Source organism: Anguilla anguilla, chromosome 16 (genome assembly GCF_013347855.1).
Source record: "Anguilla anguilla isolate fAngAng1 chromosome 16, fAngAng1.pri, whole genome shotgun sequence".
In the NCBI taxonomy this organism is placed as follows: domain Eukaryota; kingdom Metazoa; phylum Chordata; class Actinopteri; order Anguilliformes; family Anguillidae; genus Anguilla; species Anguilla anguilla.
In genome coordinates, this window is record NC_049216.1 from 24,430,103 (window position 1) to 24,443,188 (window position 13,086).

At 41.5% G+C, this 13,086-nt stretch overlaps 1 protein-coding gene across 1 annotated transcript; it reads left to right on the forward strand.

The window, feature by feature from the left end:
* Positions 1-1,160: 1,160 nt before the first annotated feature.
* On the forward strand, positions 1,161-11,680 carry LOC118215641 (aquaporin-9-like). The gene is made up of 6 exons (XM_035396554.1): positions 1,161-1,329; positions 2,346-2,472; positions 4,863-5,000; positions 5,521-5,639; positions 6,472-6,689; positions 8,965-11,680. Exons 1-6 carry the CDS (start codon positions 1,228-1,230, stop codon positions 9,158-9,160), a joined length of 900 nt encoding a protein of 299 aa, XP_035252445.1. The 5' UTR covers positions 1,161-1,227; the 3' UTR covers positions 9,161-11,680.
* The last annotated feature ends 1,406 nt before the right edge of the window (positions 11,681-13,086 follow it).

Genomic DNA, 13,086 nt, shown 5'->3' on the forward strand with positions numbered 1-13,086 from the left:
TAGAAGTGCTCCGTTGAAATCGTGGGTTAAAATTATGCGCGAAAGTAGTCAGTAATTGTTGCTTGGAGTGGTTATCTCCCAAAGTATCTGGCGCGCGGAAGAATAACCTTTCGCACGGAGAGGTTGTGTTTTTCTTGCAGAGGAGACTTACGTATCGGAACCAGTTTGTATCGCAGGGTAGCTTATCGAAGTTCGCGAGCACGAAGGGTCTGTCTCTGCTAACAGAACTGTTACTCACCTGCGCGAGAGTTAATTCCCCGTGCAAAGTTATTCCCTGTGCCGAACGATTTAAAGAGGTCTCTGAGACCATTTCTGACGGTTTGTGCGCAAGATTTGAACCCTGTGCAGCGCTTTCGTGCGTGCGCCTTTTTCGGAAAACATGGCATCAGATTTTGGTGACAGAAAGCACAAAGGTGTAATATCATGGGAAAATATCCGCCAAGGGCTTCAATGATTAAAGTAATAAAAATTTTCATATAATGGAAACGGTGGTGTAGGGCACATAACCGTGTTACTTTATAAGACTATAAAACCAACTGAAGTTTGCATAACACCACCTTTAATTTCGTTCATTGTAATTATAAAGGATGTACAATATATAGGGCCTCTTGGTACACAAAATAATCACAGTGGGCCAGTTTTGGAGGACTGAAGGAAATAGCTTGATAATTGGAAAACTTGATCCTTGGAGGCTACCAGACACTTACAAAAGTTATTTTGAAATCTAGATACCACGGCTTTAGTTTTATGATTCTCTGGTGATGCAAAGTTGCAGACGTGTCCCGTGAATGCCATGCAATATTTATTGGTTCCCAAGGTAGCCTACCGCTCATTAAAGTTGAAGGTGTAAATATATTACTTATAAAATGTATTGTTTTATATTTGGCGGCAATGCGAAAGAAACAATTGTCCAGCAACCTCAACGTAAATCGTCTGCGTATTGTTTTTTCCTCCGGTGAGAGATAAATATATGTCTATTTAAAGGATGCAGACCATGACATTCATCTAAACAAAACCACTCATCGTTGGCAGTAAATCGAATAATGTGACGTCAAATACAGCGCTGCATGTGTTAAAGATGCTAGGGGGTCAAAACTAGCATCAATGCAAAACAGAAGCGTCGTGAGGGGACGTGCGATTATATGCTGTGCAGCCACAGAAGGAACTGCACTTCTCGTCAATTGTCTGCAGTGACAAGTGTGTGGGTCATCAGTTGTCTGCGAAACTATGGAGCTGGAACACAAGAAACCCAGAAAATCCCGCTGTGGGTTCAGACACAGCATTATCAAAGAATTCTTGGCAGAATTTCTCGGGACATTCGTATTAGTTGTGAGTATGTCCTTGATTCCATGTTTGTATATATTTAAATGAAGATTGCAATGATGAACACTATTATTATTATTATTATTAGTTTACATATTTTAAGTAAGCTAAATGTCTTCTATTAACGTATGTTGATGTCAGAATGAGAATGAATGAGTGGTTTTGTTTAGGTGCACCAGGTGCATGGTTGAATTCATGGGCAGGTTTCCATATTTTTGTTATATGTAGCTGCAGTGTATAATGTAAATAAATGTGCTTAATTCTTATTATTGGTAGTTTTGTTGATACACAAGCCTGCCTATTATGATTTGAGATGTGCTTGATATCAAACTGTTTAGAATTGTGCTTTACTCACTTTTTGTGGACTCCAGTGCTTTTTAAAAACATTTAATGATAAATTTATACGTAGTTGATATCAACTCAATATCGGAACATCTGGGACTGCACCCTTGTCCACTTGAAAGACATATCACTCTGAGGTGGGAGATATGTCCAGGCTGATTTTTCTTTTTTAATTAGTAGTAATCTAGTGGAATCCAAAAAAAAAGAAAGAAAAAAAAAGAATCTGCATACTAGACGGGGTTATATTTAGCATGTTGTCTGTATTCTTTTCTCATTCCATCTTAATGCATTGGTGTGCATTTTTCATTCCTTTATCTTTCTGCCTCGTACTCTTCTGGGAATGGCGCTGTTGGTTCAAAAAGCCTCCCTAATTAGACACACTTGCTCTTGGAAAAAAGAGAACCCTTCTTTATATTATGCATAATTACTATGAATGGAACCAGGGGTGTAACACAAAGTTCTGGGGTCTGTGCAGCCTTTTTGGACCCCCTTCCCAAAGTAAACATTTTAGTGCAGGCCTTTCGAGCCCCCCCTCTCCCCCTCCCCCTGCCTTGGTGGCTTGGGTAGTCAGTTTCACTATTAACCCCGCTACAATGCCCCTGAATGGAACACATTGCCTCTGTACCCCCCTACCACCCCACCCCTGTGGTGTTCGTGATCGACCCCCTCCTCTGTCCCAGCTATTCGGGTGTGGGTCAGCTGCCCAGACGGTGCTGAGCCGGGGGGCTTTGGGGGAGACCTTCACCATTCACGTCGGCTTCACCTTGGGGTTGATGATGGCGGTCTACATAGCCGGGGGAGTCTCAGGTGAGAACCGTGCTTCCTCTGTCAGGCAGAATGTCTGTTGATCTTACCAAGTGTAGCCCACTGAGAATATTTGATATCTGAGCCACAGATGCAGTAGGGAAAATGCCGAACCCATATGGAGTCAATGAATGTCTCCATAGGTTGAGTGAATATTTAAGAATTTAGTAATATTAGTCCAATTTGAATTAAGGCATTTTCTTTAGTGGTGCACAATATAATCAATGATTGGTGTGCACTGGACAGGAAAGGAGATTCAGTCACCCCTATGAATAATGGCCAGGTCTCAATGACATATTGCTTATATCTTATTACTAAGTGTTAAATTATAAACTGTGTAGGATTATAAAATATTAGGTTAACTGGGAACATCCTCCAGGGATTACTGCAAAATAGAGCTTTGATGTTCTTGTAATAAAGATATAAGACTGGCAATATCTTTTTAACGTTATGAAGCAGCTCAGAGGTCTTGCTGAGCAAGATTAATTTTGTAAAAATGAAGTGGAAAATTCTTCCTTCAAATTTGACAATTGAGGTGATTTTTTCCTCGCCTTTTCTCAGTGAGGCTTAATCGTGCACCTATATATTAATTGCACATTTGTTTATTTGTTTAGCAGGACAACTTGTGCAGCAGGGGTATAAACTGAGGTTAAGTGCTCTCTTCAATGGTAGCATGGGGCCTATTGCAGTCATGTTCCCCCACCAATATACTGAAATGGCTAATATGATCATTATTTGAAAGCTGCGTTTACAAGCATGCTTGTGAATGTTCTGAGGTTTCTGTGCTCTGACATGACTGTGGCCAAAACAGCGTAAGCAGCAGCGGATTACATTGGAGCTGGAAATGTTATGTAATAAAACAGATAATTCATGGAAGCCAACTGAGGGTAGAGTTCTTCAAAATGGAAAAAATACACTCTGGCAGAGATTCTATACCTGTAGCCTTTTGCTCTTCCCTGCTAGGTACAAACTTGGAACAGCTGTCAACTGTGTAAACCGCATGTCAGGGAGCTGTTTTCTGCTTTGTACTTAACCAGTCACATTGAGGATAGTCAAAAAGTCAATGTCCACTTGAAATAGGCTATTGGAATCATGGACACTGTACAACCTGCACAGGTTTGTAACCCTGGTCCTGGAGAGCCACAAGCTTGTTTTCATTTTAAAATCAGTGCCAAATTCAGACCCAAGTAACCAGGTGAAGTGAGTTAACTATAATCAACTGCTCTGATTGATTAATTAAGTGCAGAGTAACAACAAAAATCAGCAGAGCCCGTGGCTCTCCAGGACCAGGGTTGCCGACCCTTGCATTACTGATTTGTCCTGTACTGAAAGAGTCTTTTCTAAAACCTTGTCCCTGGCAACTGTAATATGGAGACTGCTCTGCAGAAAAGACTAAACCGTCGGTCTGACTGGCAGCTGTGCAGATTGTGCAGGGCTTTAGGACCATAATGCCTGTGTGTACAGGCTGCTGTCTAGAACCCTGTACACCTTGAGAACCTCAGGCACTGTTAGGTGACACCTTTTATGACACTGTCGGGTTTTGTAAGGTCTCAGCTTTGGTGACAGTACCTGGTTTTGTAAGGTCTCACCTTTGATGACAGTACCTGGTTTTGGACTCCTGTGCTCTTCATGGGAGCAGAATATCGGTGAGCGGACAAAGATTAGTAGCTGTTTGCACATGCTGCAGATCCCCAATAATAACCTGTCAGAGGAACTCAGTCTGTTTTTGTCTTCTTCTGTTGCTTGATGCCACCCAAGCTCAGGAAACATGTGCTGTCCTCATATCACCATGGCAATGGGACCAGCTTACTACCATCACAGTTGGAGTGCAGCTTCACCATATTCAGAGAGATTAGATCAGGCCCAGTTTAGACCCACTGTTTAAGCTCACTGTTATGGATGCTGTTTTTGAGCGGGCTCAACCGGTCAATGTCTGGTGACCGTTCACGGGCCGACAGAGGTCATACGTGACCTTGAGCGTTGAAAAGCTCGCCAGCGCCATTGATCCTGGACCGTGCTCATCGTTCCCCAGTGACACTGGCCAAATGTGCCATCGATGGGCCTCCAGGCACTGCTCAATTGATACAAAGATATAACAGTAACAGGCTTCACAGCGCAGAGTGAAGCAGCGATGTCACCTTTCTTTCTGCTGGCTGTGGTGGGTCCTCTTGCTGCCAGAGGAAGACATTTCCCTACCAATGACTTCAAAATCAAAACCGATGAATAATATCCTGTTCTTGTTCAATCGAATTGTAAGACTATCCATTTTAAGCTGATTGTGGTAAATAAAACGCCTTATCCTAATTTAATTTACTGAAAATTCTGCTGCCAGTGCTGCTACTGCCATTACATTACCACAACCACACAAAACTCTGTTTCACCATCCCTACCAGGTGGCCACGTCAACCCTGCTGTGTCCCTGGCGATGGTTATCCTGGGCAAGCTGAAGGTGGTAAAGTTTCCCGTCTACGTGGTCGCACAGTTCCTTGGCGCGTTTGCGGGCGCCGCTGCCGTCTTTGGCCTTTATTACGGTACGTTTGAAATTTACACCGAACGCCCTTATGGTTTCATGATCCTCCTCATTTTCATTGCAGACTGCTGTCAGTGCTGTTAGCTTGCACAGATTTTACCGCCTGGTGGCTGTTTCAGTCAGCGTGGTGTATACTGCAAATCCACAGAACCCCCATGTGTTCCTCTGGAAGCGTAAAGCAAATGGACAGAGTATTGATCCTTGTGACTGGCTGCACAAATGGATGCCTGGGGCTGCTGCTGGGTTCAGAGACTGGCCCAGGTGCACCAGGTCACCAACTAAAAGCACAGCGTAGTTATCCCACATCAGTACTCTTCACTCTGAATAATGTACATATGAGGCTCAGTGCACAGTATCAAAGGGTTCTCAGTGTGACAAGATTAGGAGACCAAACATAATTCACCAAGTAGTGCATGGAAATGTGTACTGGTAGGCTGTTTATTTATTTATTTATTAATTCATTCATTCATTCATTCATTCATTCATTCATTGTCATTTTTATGTTAAATCTCATGCCCCAGATGCCTTCATGGACTATACCAGTGGAATACTGTCAGTGACAGGCATTAATGCCACAGCTCACATCTTTGCCTCCTATCCTGCCAGACACCTCTCGGTACTCAATGGATTCATAGACCAGGTGAGAGACTTGCAGTGGCTGTGTGTGTGTGTGTATGTGTGTGTGTGTGTGTGCTTTTGAGTGATGTGTGTGTCAGTCACTGTCATGACAAATAACACACTGAGTTTTCAGCCGGGTTAATGAAGATGATTCATAAATAAAAATGACACCGCAAACAGGGAGATGCTACCCAGTGCATGTGTATCAGCCTATCAGCATAGCAGCATCTCAGCCAAGACCCACCAAGGCAAGGAACATAAACACAGGCTGCTTACAGTTCTGTCTCACCTACTGGTAGTGAAAAGAGAACTAGAAAAGATATTATCAGTCAGTGATATTATGTTATATATATATTATGTCATGTATTATATAGTTTATATACATGTTTTGACTTTTGTCTAATCTCACTGTGTAATTTTGAGTTAATGGATTAGGTTATTTTAATTCATGTTCTGTGAGTATGAGTGCAAACAGTCCATCTGACTCAATTAACAAAGAACACTGTGCTCTTTCAGAATTGTAGACAGTGCAGTCAGCTTTGATTACTTTAAATTGATTGCCCCACATCCTAAAAGTACATCCATTAGCGGATTTTGTGGATTCTGCATAGTCACTTACCCTAATAAATTCCACAAATCCTGACATACTTCTGTGTCTGCCCAATATACACTTACTCACAAAATAGAGTAGGCTATGTCAGGGGGTCTACAGGATAAAATAAAAAATAACAAATGATTTAAACTTGTATGGTGTAATCAAAAGCACTGTCAGCTTTACCAGCAGAATCTTATATCAGTGTCAGGTCAATGTGGACCTAAACAGGGTTGATGCAGGTGGTTTTCCCCTTGCTCAGGTGATCGGGACGGGCATTTTGGTCCTTTGCATTCTGGCGATCATTGATGGGAGGAACATCGGAGCGCCCAGGGGGATGGAGCCTTTGGCCATAGGTCTTACCGTCATGGCGATTGGGGTGTCCATGGGCTTGAACTGTGGCTATCCCATCAACCCCGCCCGGGACCTGGGCCCTCGCCTGTTCACCGCAGTGGCAGGCTGGGGCATGGACGTGTTCAGGTAATTTGCCGGGAGGTGAAATCCTTCCTTCGGCTACAGAAAGAGCTGCACATTTGGCATTATGAAATCCAGTCTGTAATAGAGCTATCCGAGCCTGTTTATATGATAGGAAATGCATGTGAAATTTTTCTGTATTGCATCGGGAGCCATATTCTGTATATTTACTTACTTAGCATCTTGACATGACACATCAACAGTTTTGAGAAAGCTACAGCTCTTAAACATTTATGGTCTGTGAGAGTCTTTAGAGTGTCTCTGGGTGAAAGACATGAGCGGTAACAGTGGCAAACTTAGCCTCTGAGTTGAGAGTGTGCTGAACTGTGATTCAGATGCATTATCTTGCCGCTCTTAGTCCAGAGCGAGGGACTGTGGATGAAGTGCATGAGTAACTGAGAGCGACACAGACTACGCTTCTTTACTGTGTGCATCACTGACAAACTGATTTTTAAACACTGCTGTGTTTCCTACATATTGAGAAAGACGGTACCATGTTTGCCTATCACTGCCAGATTCATTTTACATAGATATCTCAAGCCTTGAGATCAAATAAAAAAGATAACACTAGCACTTTTGCTAATTATTTCCACAACCATTTAACTGGTACCATTTACAAAATAATATTGTAAGTAATTTCAGGAATAGACTTAAAATGCATATTCAAATAATAAAGTGCATAATACTCAGAGAATAACATATTCACGATGAATGGCAAAACCTAAATGACAAAGTGCCAATAACAGCTGTATTTGTTCATCATTATATTATATGTTATATTATTACATACTAGTCGTGTGCCATATTGATAGTTCAAACCTATTCCTCTGATCTTTCCTTATCTCTACCAGTTTCCTTATCTCTGTTACCCGAGAATACCATAATAAGCTGTACACGTGTCCACTGATTGGTTGATTAAAGATTAACAGAAGACGTTACATAATAGTGCACGCGAGGGGTTGATATTGGAATGGTCAGGGTGATCCTGGTTGGTTGATCGATGAGGACTGCGCTGGCCTAGAATGCCCAGTAGAAGGCGCTATTTCCTCTGTAGGCCACAGTGAGCACTATCAACGCTCATCTTGTCCCAGGGCCCAAGAACATCTCGGTGACAGATGCCTGGCTGACGTACGTGATTATGCAGTTGCACGAGGCAGTTATTGCTGACACAGAGATCAGGATTTTCCTCACAGGTTTACATCACAAATATGTATCAAATATGATGTAATCTTCCTGTTCTGAATTATGGATTGAAATAAAAGCCCTTAAGTCTCTTTTTCATGGGATTGCCTTGTATAGATTGACAGAATGTTATGATGTGTAGAGCAGAAATGCAGGAGCATCGATGCTGCAAGACTGTTGGGTCCATGAAGGAATAAAAGTGCTGTGCACCGGTTTTCCTTTAGCTTGGCTTTACCATTGTGAGGACAAAGAGGAGATTGTTCTTGCAAAACAGATATGTCCTGGCACAGTGGTACAGTTCTTGCAGGTATGCAGGTACGCAGAGTACGTACAGTTCATACTAGTTTCTCTTTCTTTAAAAAATTTAAAAATACGTTTTGGACTGGAAATTTAAACAGAATTTTAAATTAAATGACCCAGGTGTCTTCATTTAATTGCAAACTCTTCTATTACAAATTATGTCACGTCATCTGTTGCATCTGCATACCTCGGGAGGGAATTCTGCCTGTGCCACTGCCCTGGCGCAGTTCTGCAGTGGTAGGACTTTACGTGGCCAGAGGCCTGGTCACAGATGGCCTTACCCTGGGCAGCCGTTGGTAGATTAATGTTCATAATCTCCATCCTGAGCTCCACAACCTTCCCCGGATGCTTAAGGTCTGCAGGTAGCTTACAGTGGCTCAGGCACCTGTTGGCCTTCCACTCAAGCCTCATTTGCACTAGTAAATCCATGTAAAGGCCGACGTCTGTTATTAACGGGGGGTTAATCCTGTTCTGTGGGATCTGGCAACCCGCTGCCCTGGGAGATGCGGGTTAAGAGCACATGGCAGGGGGAGGCCAGAGAGCTCTCAGCCTGTGAGGTGCATGCAAATGATACACAGTTATTACCATCAGTATCACTACTTGATTTAGAAAGGAGGTGCTTCCAAAATATGTAGATGGAAATGTGAAGAAACAGACTGATAGTGAGTGAAGAAATATGGATGGCGATGGATGAATAGAAAATTAAATGAGAGAGCTCAGAAACATGGGATAAGCTGAACCTGGAGAAACAGTGATAGGCAGATGAAAAGGCCATGCACCTGCTTCCTTGTCTTTGCAGCACAGCAGACTACTGGTGGTGGATCCCTGTGGCTGGGCCCATGGTGGGGGGCATTGTGGGCGCAGTGGTGTACTTCCTCTTCATTGAGCTGCACCACGCCAGACCTGAGGAGCAACAACAGGAGGAGGAGGAGGAGGAGGAAGAGGAGGAAGAGGATGACATCAAGGACAAGTATGAGATGATCACCATGAGCTAATAGGGAGGCGATTGGGGAGGGTCATGTTGCAGGGAGCTTCTCTTTTCCTACTCCTGGACAATAAAACGAGTGTCCCTGTCAACCAGCACTTTCCTCATCGGTCCTGAGAAAGGACCTCTTTGTAAGTGTGCCGACAGAACACTGACAACCCTCCAGCCTCCAAACGCCCCCAACCACACTTTTCTCAAATGTACTGTATATTTCACACAATCAGATTTCTACTGAGGAAGTCACTATACAAGCCTGTAGAGAGCAGTCAGATAGACAGACTTGCCCATTTTTGTCATCTGTCAATGGACATGCAATTATTCGTTGTGTGACATAAATGTTATACTTCTTCATGTATCTAGTCAATTTATTTTGCATACTTGTGGACAGTTTTAAAACTCATTATTTAAAGAAGAGTTAATTTTGAGGAATCCCCCAGATTAAGGTCCCATTTAGACGCCATTCATTATTCTTGTCCAGTGGGAGTGGTTAGATTCTGCCCCCACACACTTATCCTCAATCAGTTTAACTGTTTTCACTTCATAGTTGGAGGGTAGATTAGTCCTGGGGTCCACTTTTCCTGGATCAGTTGTTAGGTGTAGTTGTTTTTTAATTGTATGTTGCATGTGTAATCCCTGAAGAATCTCTTTATCTATTGTATTATTTGTTCTCTGTGACCAGTAACTTGCATTGGCTATTGGTCTCATCTCTCCAGGTGCTGGGTAGGCTGATGTCCGCCAGGGTTCCTTGAGTTTATTGTTGAAATAATTTGTCACCACGAGTGCTCACAACCTACTGGTTGTTGTCTGTGAGAGATACAGCATCTTCTGATTGGCACTTGCTTTCTCCTGTGGTACTGTGTGGCTCAGGATAAGAAATGTAGTTATATATATATATATATTTGACAGAATGTCAAGTGTGTATGACTCCAGTAGTATGTCCTTTGCCCTCTTAGTGTGCCACTGGTACTTCTGTTTTTAATATTACGAGCAGTTATTCTTTAGCCTATGGGATAACACAGTAACAGAGTAGACGGTCATACATAAATTCTGTATGACAGCTGTGGTGAAGTATCTTTTTTTATTTCCCAATGCAAATCTTCAGTCTGAGCATGCCCATAAAGCACAGAGCAATATTTCATTGTAGCGCAGATGAGAAGTCCCATAATTTTGTTTTTTGTTGTTGCTGGAAATCATCCAAGTTGTCATTGTTTAAGTGATGTATGCAGACATTATTTCCACAAGAGCATGACTAGAAAATAGCAGGGGCTACCCGTAAGTATAGGCACATGGATGCTGTCATTCTGCATTATATCTGTTCCAATACACTTTATCCCATTGGAGGTCTCTTGTACGTTGTTAAATTTTTGATGGTCTGTCTAGTGTGTTTTATGACTGTTTTGGCAATTGTGGGAGCGCTGTATGAAGTGCTATTATTTGTTTGTTTATTGCCAGTGATGAACCCCTGGAGAAATAACACCCATCACTGAGTTAGATCTGAAAAAATGTTTATACTGAACCATGGCAGTTAGCACGTAAACGCATCACAGAGCCCCTTTGCACTATCAGTTGATACATTCTACACTTGATTTTAAGCTTGTTGTAGCCTCATGATTCCTGTTTCTTTTTATTCTTCTTCCCCTATTTCTCACAAAGTATAATAAAACCAAGTGGTGTTTAACTTGAAAAATAATGGCACAACTAATTAATTTGTCAAACGCATTCAGTCACCTTTGCTTGGTTCCAACTGCCAAGCAAACTAGTCTGACTTTTTACCCTTTTTATGACCTGTGACACAGAATTCAGGTATGCCTGAGTTTATTCAGCTTTGTCGCATAGTAATATATCACTAGAGCTCCATTCAGTCTGTTTTTCAGCCATAACTGTTATCCATGTCAAATAACCTGCGGGGAAAAAAATCTGACTGCAGCTAGACTGATGTGGAATGGACAGGGCAGGAATATATCGAAAATAAATTTGATATTGAATGCAATGCAAATACAATATATTCGTTGTCAGTGTAATTATTCCCTTTAGTCTGCCTGGTGCTGGACCTACAGCATGATTGAGATGATTAAGAGAAAAAAGAGGACTAGACATGAAAATATGTTAGTTAAATATGTTAATTATAGCATGAAAGTTATAATTACATTTTATATCATTGCAATGTGTTCTACATATATTGTAGAACGCATTAAAACATTACATAAATTATATGACATGATATGCAATATTAATTCAATTGCATACATGAGAGTCAATAATTACTCTATATTAGTAACTATAAATTAAATATAATGCAATGGTCCATGTGTTCCCTTAATTTGAGCAGGACTTGGTAACCTAGATTTTAGCTACTTCGTCAGGGAGAGGAGAGTGCACTGGCAATGCCCCAATGTCTGCCATTTTCAATACAGCAGTAAAGCCACTATTTGTGATCCACAATTGAGTTGTTTTAGCTGGCTTACTGTTGATCTTTGATTGAGTTTGTATACGAAGCCCCAGTCATATATTATGCATAGATGCTCTTTTTTTTTTAAAGTATGTAGATTCATTTTTTTGTCACAATAGGAATTTATTTGTTGCACAGTTGCTTTGTTGTAACTTATTGGCTTTTGGTACATTTTAGTGAATGTTACTTAATAAATAATGTTATTTGATGCCACTCGTCTAGTAAGTGATACATCCATAGGAAAAGAAGATTTTGCAGTTATTTTTTATAATAACTTTAGAGTTACTATTCTTCTATTTGATAGCAGTAAATGAACAACTGCAAAACTGCTGCTGTTAAAATACTTTTGTTATTCAATGAATGCCGAATTAAAATGATACTTTGTAGTTTTTACATAAATAAACTTTAATATGTGTTTACATTTTCTGAGATTATGTCAGTTTCTAAAATATGTGTGTTGTGGTTCCTTATTCCGTTTTCTATGCGGCGTCGTTGGTTGTGCTAATCGACGCTGTTTCGTGGTAATCGGCTACCTAGTATCCCTGTTGAGGAAACTGAATGCTGTTTCAGGTAACTGAGTGTGGGAATCTTGAGGACCGCCTGAGGGTGCTCCGTGACTGCTTTTGATTATGACCGATTGTTTGCACCTGATTGAGAGAGCTTATATACGCTCATCTGTTCTTTGCTTTAGTGTCTACTCACGTTACACGAAAGCCGGTAACAGTGAAACGCTCTCTTAGAGAAACGCGTGGTAAGGAAAAAGGTATAGGATTTTGAATGTAGCTTTTTGTTTTGATTAGTAGTAAGACTTCGGTCCTACTAGTCACTTCGCTTCATTCCTTATTTTCCTTAATACGCCTTTTTTTGTCTTCCTCGTTACGAGGCACCTTTTCTTTTGCTTTTCTGAAGACAGCACTGCAGTCTTTACTAAAATTCTACTCACTCCTTACGGCGTAGTTTCGTTCTCCTGCTGAGACATTTACTTCGTGTTGGGATATTCTCCCTTAGGAGTTGAGTCATTTCTTTTCGTTACCCCCTCCTTAAGTCTGTTACTGAGACCTAGTGGTTTCCACTTCGGTGGTTAACTTAAAGAAACCCCCTTTTGAGTTCACTGTAGTTGCGTGTGGTCGTTAACACTTCCCCACCCCCACAATGTGAGAATCTAATATTTAGGATATGGTAATATTAACAGGTATGCACATCCTAATTATAAAGTTGTAAACATGCCATCGAAATATTATTTCACGCTAAATATATTAATAAATGCATAGTTCCATACAGTTAAAGTTCTTAAAACTAGCTGCGTTTCCTTTGCATATCGGCCGTTCAACCATCCGTAACAATGGAAACTGAATAAAATGTTTTTGAAGAGCGCATTCGGTAGAGGTTACGTAACGTTCAAGTAGAATGCTTGAGGCGTGCTTTTTTCCGCTCAGCTGTCTACACGCGCCACCCCCTGCGCAACAGCTCACGCTTGCAGGATTCCG